General features: G+C 45.3%; 1 protein-coding gene across 1 annotated transcript in view; it reads left to right on the forward strand.

Moving 5' to 3' along the window:
- Positions 1-15,785, forward strand: part of MCMDC2 (minichromosome maintenance domain containing 2) — a 1,221,288-nt gene that overhangs the window by 931,427 nt on the left and 274,076 nt on the right. Inside the window, exon 11 of the mRNA XM_069218905.1 lies at positions 1,416-1,595. Within this exon, the coding sequence (XP_069075006.1) occupies positions 1,416-1,595 (180 nt within the window). The remainder of the gene's footprint in view (positions 1-1,415; positions 1,596-15,785) is intronic.

Below are 15,785 nucleotides of genomic sequence, written 5' to 3' on the forward strand. Positions count from 1 at the left end.
GACATGTTAGCACAAAGAAATACCTGAATCCTGGATTCTGCTATAATGTTCAGTTTGTTCTTCAAGTAATGTATAAATGTAGTCATTCTGGAATTCATGGTTGAAAGATTATTGACTGACTATCTCAGTAAACGGTCATGCCTAGAAGTTTTCGGTAAAATATATATTACGAGGGCATATGTCTGAACAAAAACATAAGACTCTAGTGTATATATGAGGACTAAAACACAATGGGGGTCATTCTGACCCCGGCGGTCTAAGACCGCCGGGGCCAGGGTCGGCGGGAGCACCGCCGACAGGCCGGCGGTGCCCCGCAGGGCATTCTGACCGCGGCGGTTCGGCCGCGGTCAGAAGAGGCAAACCGGCGGTCTCCCGCCGGTTTACCGCTGCCCTTAGAATCCCCCATGGCGGCGCAGCTTGCTGCGCCGCCATGGGGGATTCTGACACCCCCTACCGCCATCCTGTTCCTGGCGGTTCGCCCGCCAGGAACAGGATGGCGGTAGGGGGTGCCGCGGGGCCCCTGGGGGCCCCTGCCGTGCCCATGCCAATGGCATGGGCACGGCAGGGGCCCCCGTAAGAGGGCCCGCAAAGTATTTCAGTGTCTGCTAAGCAGACACTGAAATACGCGACGGGTGCAACTGCACCCGTCGCACCCCTGCAACTCCGCCGGCTCAATTCTGAGCCGGCGTCCTCGTTGCAGGGGCATTTCCTCTGGCCCGGCGGGCGCTCTTTTGGAGAGCGCCCGCCGGCCCAGAGGAAATGTCTAAATGGCCGCCGCGGTCTTTTGACCGCGGTGCGGTCATTCAGCGGCGGTACCTTGGCGGACGGCCTCTGCCGTCCGCCAGGGTCATAATCAGGCCCAATATCCGTACACCGCATTAGTAAAGTTTGTCTATATCTAGTCCCTACACATTAATGACTAAAGTGAAAGGACCCCTAACTTTGAATAGTACAATATTGGTGTAAGATATACTTCCACCCTATCATACTAGTCTGCTGCTAGTAGATATGTTTATCTTATGAAACAACTTGTTTAAAAGTACACAATTCAATAAGTATTTTTCGTCCAAAGCTAGAAATAAATATATACCATTCACGTGGCAAGCCAAATAAAAATAAAATTCTTCTTTAAATTTCTCAAACCGCACACTACGAGAATATCAAGTCAATACAAGTTTTGTTCATAAGTGCAAAGTGAATAGATAACAACTCCCCTCATCAGTGCGTAAAGTATACTGATTTACAAGCAAGAGTGGTTTGAAGGAAGTAAAGGAGTAGATAGAGGACACATCAAGCTTTCGACTTGAACTTGGTTTCAGCACTAACAAGTTTGATCTTTAAAAGAAAACACTAATGCAGCATGCAATCAGGAGACCTTTGGTTGCCTTAATTAACAACTATCTTCATTTTTGCAGGATTTAGGTTTGGTCCCGGCAAACCTTGTCGATGCTTTTGGAATTTTAGTACACTGCAACGAATCATCTACCCTATATCCGATTTTTCCTCTCGTTAATCACACTTTGACCAAAGCCCTTAACCCTGTAGAACCTCTCAGTGAAGCTGCTCTGCAGTTCACATCTCAGGATTTTGAAAAGGTAAATGTCAGATCGAAAAATTACCAACTGAATTGTACAGCTAATGGTAGAAATTGTGAGTTCATTGTTATGTATTCTTAAAGTATGCACTTGTTTGACCCATTTTAGAAGTATTTAATGTTCTTACAAGTGATACTGTGGTAAAATTCCAACATGTCTTCGCTTTTTTGCGTGTACATCATGTGGGTATTAAAGAAGTATACGTATTAGCTGATCTGCTTTTTTCAAACTTGGACTTTTTAGCCCATTATCTCCCAAACTGGTTCATAATAGTTCCCAGTTACCCAAAGATGGAACATTTTAGACAGACTGACAGATACTGGTCCATTATAAAATATAGCAATAATTTTGTTGTGAATATTTTATTGAATTTTCCAAATGGTGAAATAATGTATTTCTCTTCATGTAAACAAGCTTGCATCCTCCACCACTTTGCCTTCCCTTAGGGCATATTTACAATTGTTTCACTCAACTCCTGGCAGCAAGCAAAGTTGCTGCATTGCATGAAACAGAGAGAGCTGAAATGTGCCATATCTACTAAGATATGGTGCACTTCTGAACCCTCGTGGCACGACCAAGCGCCAATGCAAGCACCATGGCACCACGGTGCCAGAGTGTCTGCGTTACAGCCAGGATTGTGTTTATGCACAACGGGATACCTTCCGGCACAAAAAACAATCCTTAGAGGCAATTTCCTATTTCTATGCTTGATACAGAATACATCACTGTTGCGTTTACAGCTATTGTATTCTGTCACATCACTATATTTCTTGTTAATTGTCAGTGTATTCCAATCTGGAACTTCTACTTCCTCTAATGATATGTTAGTGACAGAAAACTGAAATTTGAGGAGTTGAGAGGACTAACTAGAGGGTCTGCTATATATTGCTCCAGAAAATAAAGTTTTATGCGGGTTAATTTGGATGTGCCATGTATCCCTTAATCATGCTTAGACAAAGGAAGTAACAAGGAGAGATAAAATATTTCTCCTCTTTACACCTCTGTGTGGTAGGTGCAGGTTTTTGGGGCAATCCCAGGTTTACAGCCTTTAGTAAATCTGGGATGCAGTCAAATTAAATGGGTGGATGCAAAGCCATTCCATGCTCCACCCATGTCACACCTACCACTATGAAACACAGCCCAAGCTACTGCATTGCGTTAAATATCTTTACAAAGTCATGCAAAGCGGAGCAAATCACCCTTTGTGTGGGTTTGTATATCTTACTGAAGTCTTTGCGTTGCCCTTGTGTCACCTTGCACAACGCAAGGACAAAATTTAGAATTAGTAAATCTAGGCCTTAGTGTTTTGAGTTGGATTAGAATAAATTGCCTTCGCTTATTTAAAACACATAGGAATCAACATAGATTATTTTTACTTTGGATATGTAGAATACCTACTGTACAGCAGGTCTCAACACCCTTACATTTTTGAGGCAGGTAAGCTCCCTTTCATGTGCTTATGAAAAATCATTAGTGGAACCCATTATATTTTAAATCCCATATAGCTGTCGTCTGCGGAGAAATGAATTTCCCCATCTGGGTAGACCCTTTCCTTTCCACAAAATATTCCTGCAACTATTTTGCTGCCAGCAGCATTTGAGAGAGTAGTTTTCCCCTTCTCTGATGGTGGGTAAATGTTTGTTGTACTGGAGTACTTGACACGACCTACTGTGGGAAGAATGTTAAAGTATATGTAATATCAAGTTTATATTTGTGCTCACATCTGGTCAGTCATCTCATAGTTGTTCTCAGAACATACTCCTCACGGTGCCACACACTGCTCTACATCTTTTGTCCAGGCTATTCTTGTCAAACTTGTTTTATAACCAGCATAAAAGGCCTTACGGGGAGTATGTTGCAAGTTAATTGTTTACCTTATGTTCTTTTAGGGAAGTCGGGCATTGTGGGGTGCATATCAGAGTCCTCAAAGCTTTTGTAATTATGCTGTCTGTAAGTTTTCATCTTCAGTACAATCACTCTATTTAGCCAGGAAAAGGATTGATAGTGTCACATATTCAAATATCTCTTCAGATCATCAACCATTTATGGATTTGCAAAAAAAACTTTTGAGTAATCCATTTTTTTGGGTGTACTTAGGCAGACAATGCTTCCTGGAAATATTATTTTGTGTGTAATGCTCTCAGGGCTACTGATATTATTGAATTATATTTTGTTGATACATTTTTATTCTAATATTTTAAATCTGAGTTTGAGCAATGAACTAGATTAGTTTGATAGTTTAAGAAATGATTTGTATCTGAAGACGAAAGGCATTGAGTTTCTAGCATGGATAGGGTTTTTAACATTACTGTGTTTGTGTTTTTATGAACCAAGATGATGATAATGCAACACATTTTAACCACACAGTATATGGTGAGGCACTTAACAATCATATTGCAGTATCATCTAATTTTCACAAGTAATAGAATATTTATGGGAAATCGTACAGGGAGCACAGTTGATTTTATCCTGATCTCAGCCAATCTTTCCTCCCTTCTTTTGGTCTTTAAAGTTGATTGTAAGTGTTCACAGTCCTCTTATTATCAAACTAAATTCTCACACCAAACTAAGGGATGTCGGGAATTAAACTCGGGGAATAGACTGCCCTAACAATAAAGGACTGCAAATAAAATGGGATAAGGTTGATCCAGCTGCTTTTACCTGCCACATTGTTGCTGAGAATATGTATTTCTTTTTAACCTGTTTATCAGACGAGGCAGAGAGATTTCGACCATTCAAGTTGGGTTTCAAACATTTCTAAGTCTATCTCTGATGAAATAGGATCCCCGTAGAGTTGCCTCCCTTTGGATGGTTTAATGCTGCATTTACAGCCACTCATAAACAGCTGAAAGCTGCTCTTGAAAATTATCCACGCTCAAGAGAAGGTGTTAAAGATGCAAAAAGGAAAAATAAAGAAATATGTAGGAAAATAGCTCCTTTTTTTTAGTTACCCCACCACTTTTTGCCTGATATTGATGTTGATTTGACGAGAAGTGTGCTGGGACCCTGCTAACCAGGCCTCAGCACCAGTGTTCTTTCACTAAAAATGTATCATTGTTTCCACAATTGGCACACCTCTGGCACACAGATAAGTCCCTTGTAAAAGGGGCCAGTGGTACCAAGGGCCCTGTGACCACAGAAGGTCCTTAAGGGCTGCAGCATGTGTTGTGCCACCCTAAGGGACCCCATACCTAACACATGCACACTGCCATTGCAGATTGTGTGTGCTGGTGGGGAGAAAAAGGCAAAGTCGACACAGCATCCCCCTCAGGGTTCCATGCCCACAACCCACTGCCTGTGGTATAGGTAGGTCACCCCTTTAGCAGGCCTTTCAGCCCTGAGGCAGGGTGCACTATACCACAGGTGAGGACATAGCTGCATGAGCACTCTGCCCCTACAGTGTCTAAGTCCATTCTTAGACATTGTAAGTGCAGGGTAGCCATATTAAGTATATGGTCTGAGAGTTTGTCAAAATGAACTCCACAGTTCCATAAGGGCTACACTGAATACTGAGAAGTTTGGTATCAAACTTCTCAGAATAATAAACCCACACTGATACCAGTGCTGGATTTATTAAATAATGCACACAGAGGGCATCTTAGAGATGCCCCCTGTATTTGGCCCAATCCTTCAGTGCAGGACTGACTGGTCTGTGCCAGCCTGCCACTGAGTAGAGTTTCTAACCCCATGTGGTGAGAGCCTTTATGCTCTCTGGGGCCAGAAACAAAGCCTGCACTGGGGGGAGGTGCTTCACGCCCCCCGCAGGAACTGTAACACCTAGCAGTGAGCCTCAAAGGCACAGGCTTCATGTTACAATGTACCAGGGCACTCCAGCTAGTGGAGATGCCCACCCCCTGGACACAGCCCCCACTTTTGGCGGCAAGTCCGGGGAGATAATGAGAAAAACAAGGAGGAGTCACCCCCTCAACCAGGTCCACCCCTAAGGTGACCAGAGCTGAAGTGACCCCCTCCTTGGAAAATCCTCCATCTTGCTTTGGAAGATTTCCCCCAATAGGATTAGGGATGTGCCCCCCCTGCCCACAGGGAGGAGGGCACAAGGAGGGTGTAGCCACCCTCAGGGACAGTAGCCATTGTCTACTGCCCTCCTGGCCTAAACACACCCCTAAATTGAGTATTTAGGGGCGACCCTGAACCCAGGAAAATGACGACCTGAAACAAGAAGAAGGACTGCTGACCTGAAAGCCGCGCAGAGACGATGGAGACGACAACTGACTTGGCCCCAGCCCTACCAGCCTGTGTCCAGACTCAAAGAACCTGCAACAGCGACGCATCCAGCGGGACCAGCGAGCTCTGCCAACTCAGAGGACTGCCCTGCACCCAAAGGACCAAGAAACTCCCGTGGACAGCGGCTCTGTCCAAGCAACAAAGAAGAAACCAACTTTAAAGGGACTCCAGCCTCACTCCGGAAGCGTGAGTCCCTAACACTCTGCACCCGACGCCCTCGGCTCGTGTCCAGAAGAACCAACACTGCAGAGAGGACCCTTAGGCAACTCCCAATGACTTGAACACCCTGAGACGACCTCTCTGCACCCCCATAGCGACGCCAGCAGAGAGAATCCAGAGGCTCCACCTGACCGCGACTGCCCGGTAACAAAGAACACAAAGCCTGGAAGAATCACTGCTCCCGCAGCCCCCAGGCCCGGGAGAAACCAACTACCGGTGCAGGAGTGACCAGCAGGCGGCTCTCATCTTGCTGTAGGAGGCTGGCCTGGTGTGTAGTGGGTACCTTGGGTACTTACACCAGGTCCAGTTATCCCTTGTTAGTGAATGTAGTAGTGTTCTAGCAGCTTAGGCTGATAGAGGTAGCTATAGCAGAGCAGCTTAGGCTGAACTAGGAGACATGCAAAGCTCATGCAATACCAACAATAGTTACATAGTACTTATGCACAAGTAAAGACAATACTCAGTGTTTCCAAAACTAAAGGTATTTATTTGGGTGACACAGTACCAAAAATATGTTAGAGACAATACTCCTTCTGGAGGTAAGTATTATATACAATATATAAACTATACACCAAAATTAGACAAGTAAATAGTCATAGAACAATGCAAACAGTAGGAAATCCTATAGAATGCAAAGGGAGAAAATAGGTCTGGGGCAAAACAAACCATGTACAAAAAAATTGGAATGTGAATCACAAATTCCCCTCTAGACAAGTGTAGTGTGTGCAGAATCGCTGGGAGAGTAAGAATTCAGTAAAGGTAAGTAAATTACCCCACCGCAGAGCCTGGAAAAGCAGGAGTAAAGTACTGCAAGTTTCCTTAGGACACACTACACCTCTTTTTTGGGATTTTGCAGCAGTCAACCAAGTCTGCAAAAAAAAAACTGCTGGATTATTGGACCTGAAGACCTGCAAAGGATGGGGACTAAGTCCAGAAGTCGAAAGAAGTTACAGGAAGGACAGGCACCACTGCCAACCCGGAAGAGGGTGCAAAAGAAGAGTCCCCTGTTAGTCAAAGACTGCAAAAATGCACCCTAGGAAGATGCCAGCGGGTTCCTGCATGATGCAAAAGATGTCCCACGGCGTGAAGATTGTTGCAGATGAGATTTCGTGTTGGAAGGTGCCAGCAAGCCTTGGCTACGGCAAAAGTGCATTTTTCCTCAAAACCGTGCCTGATGGACCCAGGAGGGACTTTAGAGAGCCCTCAGGATGCCAGCCAGCACCCCCAGAAGCAGCAGGATCTGGGTTCAAAGAAGGTGCAAAATGTGGTCAATGCAGCACAACAGAAGAAGGTCCCATGCTGCCAGAGAACAGCTCAGCGAGTTGAGCTTCACAGGGTGGAGTGCTGGGGACCTGGGCCAGGTTGTGCATGAAGGAATTTTGCAAAGAGTGAACAGAGGCCTCAGGAGGTGAAGAAGACACAGTACACAGGGGTACTGTCGTTCTCGGGGCAGGCAAGGTCTTACCTCCTCCAAATTGCATCAGCAGGACAGTCTATGTGGATGATCTCCACCCTCTGTGTCCCTAGGAGCATGCTCGTTGCCATGAGAGGAGTCTCAGGGTACCGGTCGTCGCCTTGGAAGGTGCCTGCTTGGAGATGGGGAGTGATTCTGTCACTCCACGGGAGATTTCGTCGGTTCTTCTGGTGCAGGATGAAGACAGGGAGTCCCCAGAGCGTGCACACCATGGAAACTGTTGCAGTTGCTGACTTGGAGCTGAGGTTGCTGAAGAAAAGTGTCTCTTGTAGACACTTTGTTGCAGTTACAGCTTTTCTTGGAGCAGGCTGCGGTTGATCGAGGTCAGAGGATGAAGTAGTAGTTGCAGAGGATTCCTGAAGGAAACTTGCAAGCAGAATCTGAAGAGAACCCACAGGAGAGACTCAGAGGTCTCCAGAGTGCCCCCACACCTTGCAGAGCACGCGTGTAATGGTGTCCCCGCACTCACAGAGTCCGGGAAAATGGCCTTGAACTATGTGGGGGCACCTTTGCTAGTACAGGGGTGCCCTCACACTTAGTAACTTTGCACCTAACCTTCAGCAAGTGAAGGTTAGACATATAGGTGACTTATGAGTTACTTAAGTGCAGTGAAAATGGCTGTGAAATAGTGTGTGCACTATTTCACGAAGGCTGCAATGGCAGTCCTGTGTAAGGGTTTGTCTGAGCTCCGTATCTGTGGCAAAAGAAATTTTGCAGCCCACATGGATCTCCTGGAACCCCAATGCCTTGGGTACCTAGGTACCATATACCAGGGACTTATAAGGAGGGTCCAGTGTGCCAGTTGAAATTGGTAAACAGAGTCACTGGCCTACATTGACAAATTTAAAAGCAGAGAGAGCATACGCACTGAGGTTCTGATTAGCAGAGCCTCAGTGACACAGTTAGGCACTACACAAGCATACTTATTAGGCCACAAACTATGAGCACTGGGGTCCTGGCTAGCAGGATCCCAGTGACACAGTAAAAACGCACTGACACACACTCACAAACAGGCCAAAAGTGGGGGTATCCATGCTAGAAAGTGGCTACTTTCCTACAGTTGCCCAGTCGGTGGCTAGACCAAGAAGCCCCTCTGTGACCGGCCTGCATCACCAGGTTGACCCCCGGGTCTCTCCATTGATTTCAACCTGAAACCCGACACCTATTTCACACACTGCACCCAGCCGCCCCTGTGTCGCTGAGGGTGTATTTTGTGTGCCTGTTTGTGACCCCCCAGTGCTCTACAAAACCCCCTTGGTCTGCTCCCCGAGGACGCAGGTACCTACCTGCTAGCAGACTGGAGCCGGAGCACCCCTGGTCTCGATAGATACCCATGTTATTTGGTCCCTACTTTGACCTCTGTGCCTGACCGGCCCTGTGTTGCTGGTGCTGGGTGTCTGGGGTTGACTTGAACCCCCAACGGTGGGCTGCCTATGCCCTGGAGCCTAAACTTGTAAGTGCTTTACTCATCTGATAAACTAACTTGTACTTACCTCCCCCAGGAACTGTTGATTTTTGCACAGTGTCCACTTTTTGAAATAGCTTATTGCCATTTTTTGCCAAAACTGTATACATTACCATTTTAATTCAAAGTTCCATATTTACCTATGCCAAGTACCCTACAATGCATGTACCTACTTGAATTCTGAATCTTGTGGTTCTAAAATAAATTAAGAACATAGGGGGTCATTCCGACCCAGGCGGTCCATGACCGCCAGGGCGGAGGGCAGCGGAAGCACCGCCAACAGGCTGGCGGTGCTTCCTGGGCTATTCTGACCGCGGCGGTAAAGCCGCGGTCAGAAAAGGGGAACCGGCGGTTTCCCGCCGGTTTTCCCCTGGCCCAGGGAATCCTCCATGGCGGCGCTGCTTGCAGGCCGCCACGGGGATTCCGACCCCCTTCCCGCCAGGCTGTTTCTGGCGGTCTTCACCGCCAGAACCAGGATGGCGGGAACGGGTGTCGTTGGGCCCCTGGGGGCCCCTGCACTGCCCATGCACTGCCCATGCCACTGTGCTTAGCAGACAGTGAAAATCGCGACGGGTGCCACTGCACCCGTCGCACCCCTGCAACTCCGCCGGCTCCATTCGGAGCCAGCTTCCTCGTTGCAGGGGCTTTCCCGCTGGGCCGGCGGGCGGCCTTTTGGCCGTCGCCCGCCGGCCCAGCGGGAAAGTTGGAATGGCCGCCGCGGTCTTTTGACCGCGGGCGGTCATTCGGCGGTGACCGCATGACGGGCGGCGACCGCCGCCCACCGCGGTCAGAATGACCGCCATAATATTTTTCTATATAAAAACCTATTGGCCTGGAGTTAAGTCTTTGAGTGTGTGTTCTCATTTTTTGCCTGTGTGTGTACAACAAATGCTTAACACTGCCACAAAATAGAGCATAGTATTATCTAATTTTGCTACTATCAAACTCTAAGGGGAACCCTTGGACTCTGTGCACACTATCTCTCACTTTGAGATAGTATATACAGAGCCAACTTCCTACACAATATAAGTCCACCTTAGAGGAGAGGAAAAACAAGATGAGGACTAGAGCCTGGGATGATCTCATAGAGGCAGGAAGGGAAAAGGATGATATTAGGTTCTGGGAAATAGTTACTTATCCTTCATTTCTACTTTAGATGCCCCAAACGTTGAATCCTTGATTACAGAAGAATAGTGGGTGTCCCATTATTCCAAAAAAATTCAAACTGGAAAAAAAGGCATTACAACTTACTGACCTAGATAGTGGGCTGTCTATGATTCCCCAAAATTACAAGGCCGCTGTAATCTAATAGAATTCCATCAAGTAGCCGCGGTTATTGAAATGAGCATCTCTGGGGAGGCACCTGGCCCAGACAGCATTCGCATTGATATATTTAAAACTAATATTAATTTATGGGTGCCTTTATTAACAAATATTTTTGGGCCATTTGCGATCCTAAAATTGCATTTTGGTATGTAACAAGTCCAATTTGCGATTCGGTAACTTGTTGGTAAATTGGATTTGCGACTACATACCGATTCGGTATTAGGAAGGGGCGCGTCAAGGGCATCCCTTCCTAATACCGATTCTCAGAGGTCTTTATGATTGTTTTGTGACTGTGAATGTGGTCACAAAACAATCGCAGTTATCACCAATTTCAAACTGGTGGTAACCCATTTGCAAAGAGTAAGGGGTCCCCAAGGTACACCTTCCCCTTTGTGAATGCATGCAAAAACTTTTTTTAAGAGCAGGCAGTAGTCCCAGGGACCACTGCCTACTCTTAAAAAATGAAAAGAAACTTTTCATTTTTAAATGGGCTGCATTAAAAAAAAAAAGAATGCTTTTTTGAAAAGCAATCACAGACACGATGGCCTGCTGAGCCCATCAGGTCACCATCCCTATGATTGTAGCCATTCGCAACTGCTCACAAATTACGACCTACCTCATGAATATTAATGAGGTAGGTCCATTAGCGAGCCCTTGCGAATCGCAGTATGAAACTCGTGGAGTTTCATACATTCCAATACTGATTACTTAATTGTGATTCGCTAAAAATCGCAATTATGTAATTGCTATTGTGAAGAATGATACATCTGGCCCTTGGATCCACTGTTTTGGGCACTATTCCAGATTCCTGGTGGACAGCTTCATTGTTCCTATTTTTAAACAAAAAGATAGATCACCACCGTCTTGCTAGAGACCAGTTTCTCTGTAGATTCCAATGTTGAGATCCTGGTACTGTTGTTTCACCTGGAAACCTGGGCTGAAGAAAATCACATACTGACAGAGGTACATTACAGATTCAGACTGGTAATTGGTACTGGGGACCAGTGTTTTAAGTTATACCTTAGAGCAGGGAAATAAGTCATGGCTAAAGGGAGAAACTTTACATCTGACCTTTATCGATTTATCGAGCACATCTTATCCAGTAAACCACTCAAAGTTATGGGCTCTGATGGATCAAATGGGGTGGAACCAGAACTCCTTATTTTTATAAGACGTTTGCATCAGGACCTAATAGTAAAGGTTCATTATGACCCCACAGGTGAATGCACTTTATTATTTTATTATATTGCCCAGGGGTGTTAGACAGGGGTTTATTCTAGCCTCCTTTCTTTTTCTCCTTTATATAAATGGGATTAATAATCACCTAGAGGGTAAAGGGAAAGATATGCTCTGTATGAGAAGGCAGTTCACACATATTCTGTTATACACAAATGACACAGTGCTTATTTCAGGCACAGTTAATGGCCAAAAGGTCTTATTGGATTCCTTTTTGACCAATATGGAAGACTTGGATATTAAGGTAAACCATTCAGAATCATATCATGACCTGTGGAGGCCCAAGCACGAAGTCCACGCACTTTGGTATGGGGAAAAACACTTGAAGTAGGTTAAAACGTTCAATTAGCTGGGGATACTTTTTAGTTCTTCTTTTAGCTGACATGCTCCTTTAACTCTAAGATCCCAAGAATGAGTCCATTTTTAGATTTGCTCAAGGTTAAGACATAAAGCAATCAAAGAGAAGATAACTATATATAAAAGCAAATGTGTTTCTGTAGGGGCATATGGCGTGGGTCTGCTCGGTTATAGTAATACAGGAGTTCTTGTTGTATTCGTAGATTACTTTCAGTCACTAGAGGTAACTCTACTTTTATATGTAATTAGGAACCAGGGCTGCCATATCTGGAGGACACAATCTGGCTTGTTCACGTAATACTCTGGATTAAGAGCTGGAAAAATCCTGAGGCGGCCCTGGTTAGAAATTGTATTTCTGACTGTCTGACCCTTGACAAGGTACAGCAGATTCCCTGTGTCACTTATTCAAAGACAACTGTTGAGACAATAGGTCTCCCAGAATTGCACAATAACCCATGAAAGATAACCCCTAAATGAAAGATGTAGTTTAACAGCGCTACTTAAATTATTGTATGACTCTGCAGCTGGAAAGGGCACTGACTAAGGAGACAGTTGTGAGATACTCCCTGGTTTCAACTAAAAGGAGTTTGGAACTTTATATAGTTTGATTATAAACCACACTTACTATTTTTACTTAACACTTTTTAGATTACGCATGGTGCACTTTAAGGTTGACTTCCCCTTGCGAGGATCTTTCCATCATGATTTACTTCCCTGTTGCTGTGATACTGTTTCTTAACAAAACACAAGCCACTTTACTTTGTTCTGCCCATTGTATTTGGTACCACGATCTTACTTATTGGTCCCTATCTTGTGCAGTGCAAACCTGAAACAGTATCAGAAAGGACTGGTATTTCTGCAGCAACTTTGCACCGTAGATATTTGTCATGGGGACAGCTCTTGTAATAAGGAAAGGCTATGAAGAGATACATATTTAATTGCAGTATGTTTTCATTTCTTGAAACTGCTGATTTTATGCTTTGAAGGCTATTCTTTACATTGCTTTTAAGATATTGCTTTTTTATGATTATATCTCATGTACTATTTATGTTTACTTTTTTAAAGTTTATGCCGAATAAATATTATTGTCTGACTACTGAATCCCGATTTGTTAACCAGTCAATCAGTTTGGGAACCTAACGCCTTTGGGAACCTAACGCTTAACGGTTAGCAAGGTCAAGCAGATAAGGGTTAGTCTAGGAGGTGGTACGTGTTAGAAATCAAGCTGCAGCTTGACATAGTAATTAGCATAGTAAGGACCTGGGGCCAGATGTAGCAAACGTTTGCGACTCGCAAACGGGCCGATTCGCAATTTGCGACAGTGCAAAATCGGAAATGGGATGCAAAAAGCCCATTTCCGACTCGCAAAAAGCGATGGGACCCGTTTGCGAGTCGCATCCGTTGCGACCCCATTTTGCGACCCGCAAATTGCAAGTCGCAATTTGCGAGTCGCAAACCTTATGCAATTGCAACTCGCAAATTGCGACTAGTCGCAAAAAGCCCAGTTTGCATGTCCCATTTACCACTAACTCAGAGCAGGTGGTAACCATTACCAAAGTATAAAAGGGGACCCAGAAGGCATCTGGGTTACTCAAGATGGCGGAGATATACCTGATAGCAGTGAGGAGGAGAGTCTACGCAGCCCAGCAGAGGAGGAGGAGGGGCCACAGACAGGAGAAGATATATAGAACCAGGCAGACTCTTTTTCAGCAAACTGAAGAGGAGATCTATGACAAATACCGCCTTAGCAGCGCAGCCATTCTAGAATTAATAGATTTACTGAAACCACAGCTAGAACACAAGACTCTGCGTGGCTGCGCCATCCCTACGCATGTGCAAGTGCTATGCGCACTGCACCTCTTGGCCTCAGGGAGCTATCAGGGGGTCATTGCCATGGCAGGTGGGGTATCCCAAAGTGCAGTGTCAAGGTTCCTCAGGGCATTCCTAGATGCCTTAGTCACGCACATGTCTCACTTCATATACTTACCAAGGAATGAGGCAGAAATTAACAGCACCAAGCTGGACTTTTACCGCATTGTCCACTTTCCTCATGTCATAGGGTGTGTAGATGGGACACACATTCAAATATGCCCCCCTGCTAATCTGGAACACATTTTCCGCAACAGGAAGTGTACCCACTCACTCAACATACAGGTTGTTTGTGATGCCCATTATGTCATCACGGACATCGTAGCTAAGTTTCCTGGCAGTACCCATGACTCATACATTTTTAGGCATAGTGGGATACATCAACGCCTGGAACGTGGGGAATTTGGAGACGGTTACCTCCTAGGTAGAGCCACAGACACTTGCAGACATACACACAGGTCACTGTGCACGACAATCTGGACTTCCTAACCGTGTACTTTTGTGCCCAACAGGTGACAGTGCATATGCTCTCAGGCCTTGGATCATGACTCTGTTTTTAACACCCAGAACTGAATCAGAGAGGCAATACAACAGTGCGCATAAGAGGACCAGGAACCTGATCGAGCGCACCTTCGGACTGCTGAAGGCAAGATTCAGATGCCTCCACCGCAGTGGAGGCGCCCTCCAATACACCCCCATTACCGCTTTCAAAATTGTGGTCGCATGCGCCATCCTCCACAACATAGCCACCCGACGTGGGCTACCTCTCACCCCTGCAGACCCAGATCCTGATGATGAAGAGCAAGAACAACCACATCGCCATCATGGGGATAGGAGTCTAGCTAATCAAGGCAGACTGAGACGGGACCACATTGCAACGCAATATTTTGGACGGTACGCGTCAACTCCCACCATACTCACCTATTAACCATTTGTTAAGTGGAACAAAAATAACTGTTTTATTAATGTCATGAAGAAACTATATACAAGTTGAAATTGTCCATGGGCAGGAAAAATGCCAACCAGTCATGTGGCACATTAACGCCATGTGCCACATGAATCTGTCCTGGCTGTTATCTATGATCTCCTGCCCCTCCTGCCAGCCTGGCTGGTCCCTGCTGCGTCCATGGTGCTGTGCCTACCACTCCTCAGCACCCTACTGTGAGTGGCAGAGACACTGCTCACTGTTGAGCCCTCCTCCAAGGTGTATTTGTTAACTTCCTGGCTGTGATGTCATCATCATGTGCCAGGAAGTGTTTCCAGGGTGTTCTGGTATGCTTTCTGGAGTGTTCTGCTGCATCTGCAAGCAATTTTGAAGGTATTCGCAATTTGCGACACCCACTCGCTAATTGCGAGTTCGTTTTTTGCACACTCGCAAACAGCGACCTCGCAAACTGCGGACTCGCACACAGCGTTGCGAGTCCGGCTGCGAGTCGCAAAATCGGATCGCTTTTTTTTCTGGCATTCCAATTTGCGACTCGCATTTTGCGAGTCGCATCAACTCGCAAAATGCGAGTCGCAATTTTTTTTGGGGCTACATCTGGCCCCTGATTACGAGTAGAGGTGTTAATTATTGCCCTTGATAAATTACAATAACAAGGGGTATTATCGGGAGCGATAAATAACACCTATTAGGAGTTTCTGGAGAATAACATTTGGATTTTGGTGTTTTACGCACCAAAATTATCATGATATGGTAAATACCGTATATTTTCGTCTGTTCAATTTAACAAATGTTGATTTATTTAACACATCCGATATCGGATAAAACCAAACTCATTAATTCAGTCCTGTGCTTAAACAGGGATTAACGCATGGGACAGAATTTAACAAACTACTCATAATTAGGCCCTAAACGCGGTGGTGTGTCATCAAATATAAAAAAATACTATTATTTAAAGATAGCTAAAAGGAGCAATTAAAACTGTGATACACAGCGACAACCCCATAACGATTTTTTGGAAGGTGTTAATTTTTTTTAAATCAAGATAATAACCTG

Source organism: Pleurodeles waltl, chromosome 2_2 (genome assembly GCF_031143425.1).
Source record: "Pleurodeles waltl isolate 20211129_DDA chromosome 2_2, aPleWal1.hap1.20221129, whole genome shotgun sequence".
Lineage (NCBI taxonomy): Eukaryota > Metazoa > Chordata > Amphibia > Caudata > Salamandridae > Pleurodeles > Pleurodeles waltl.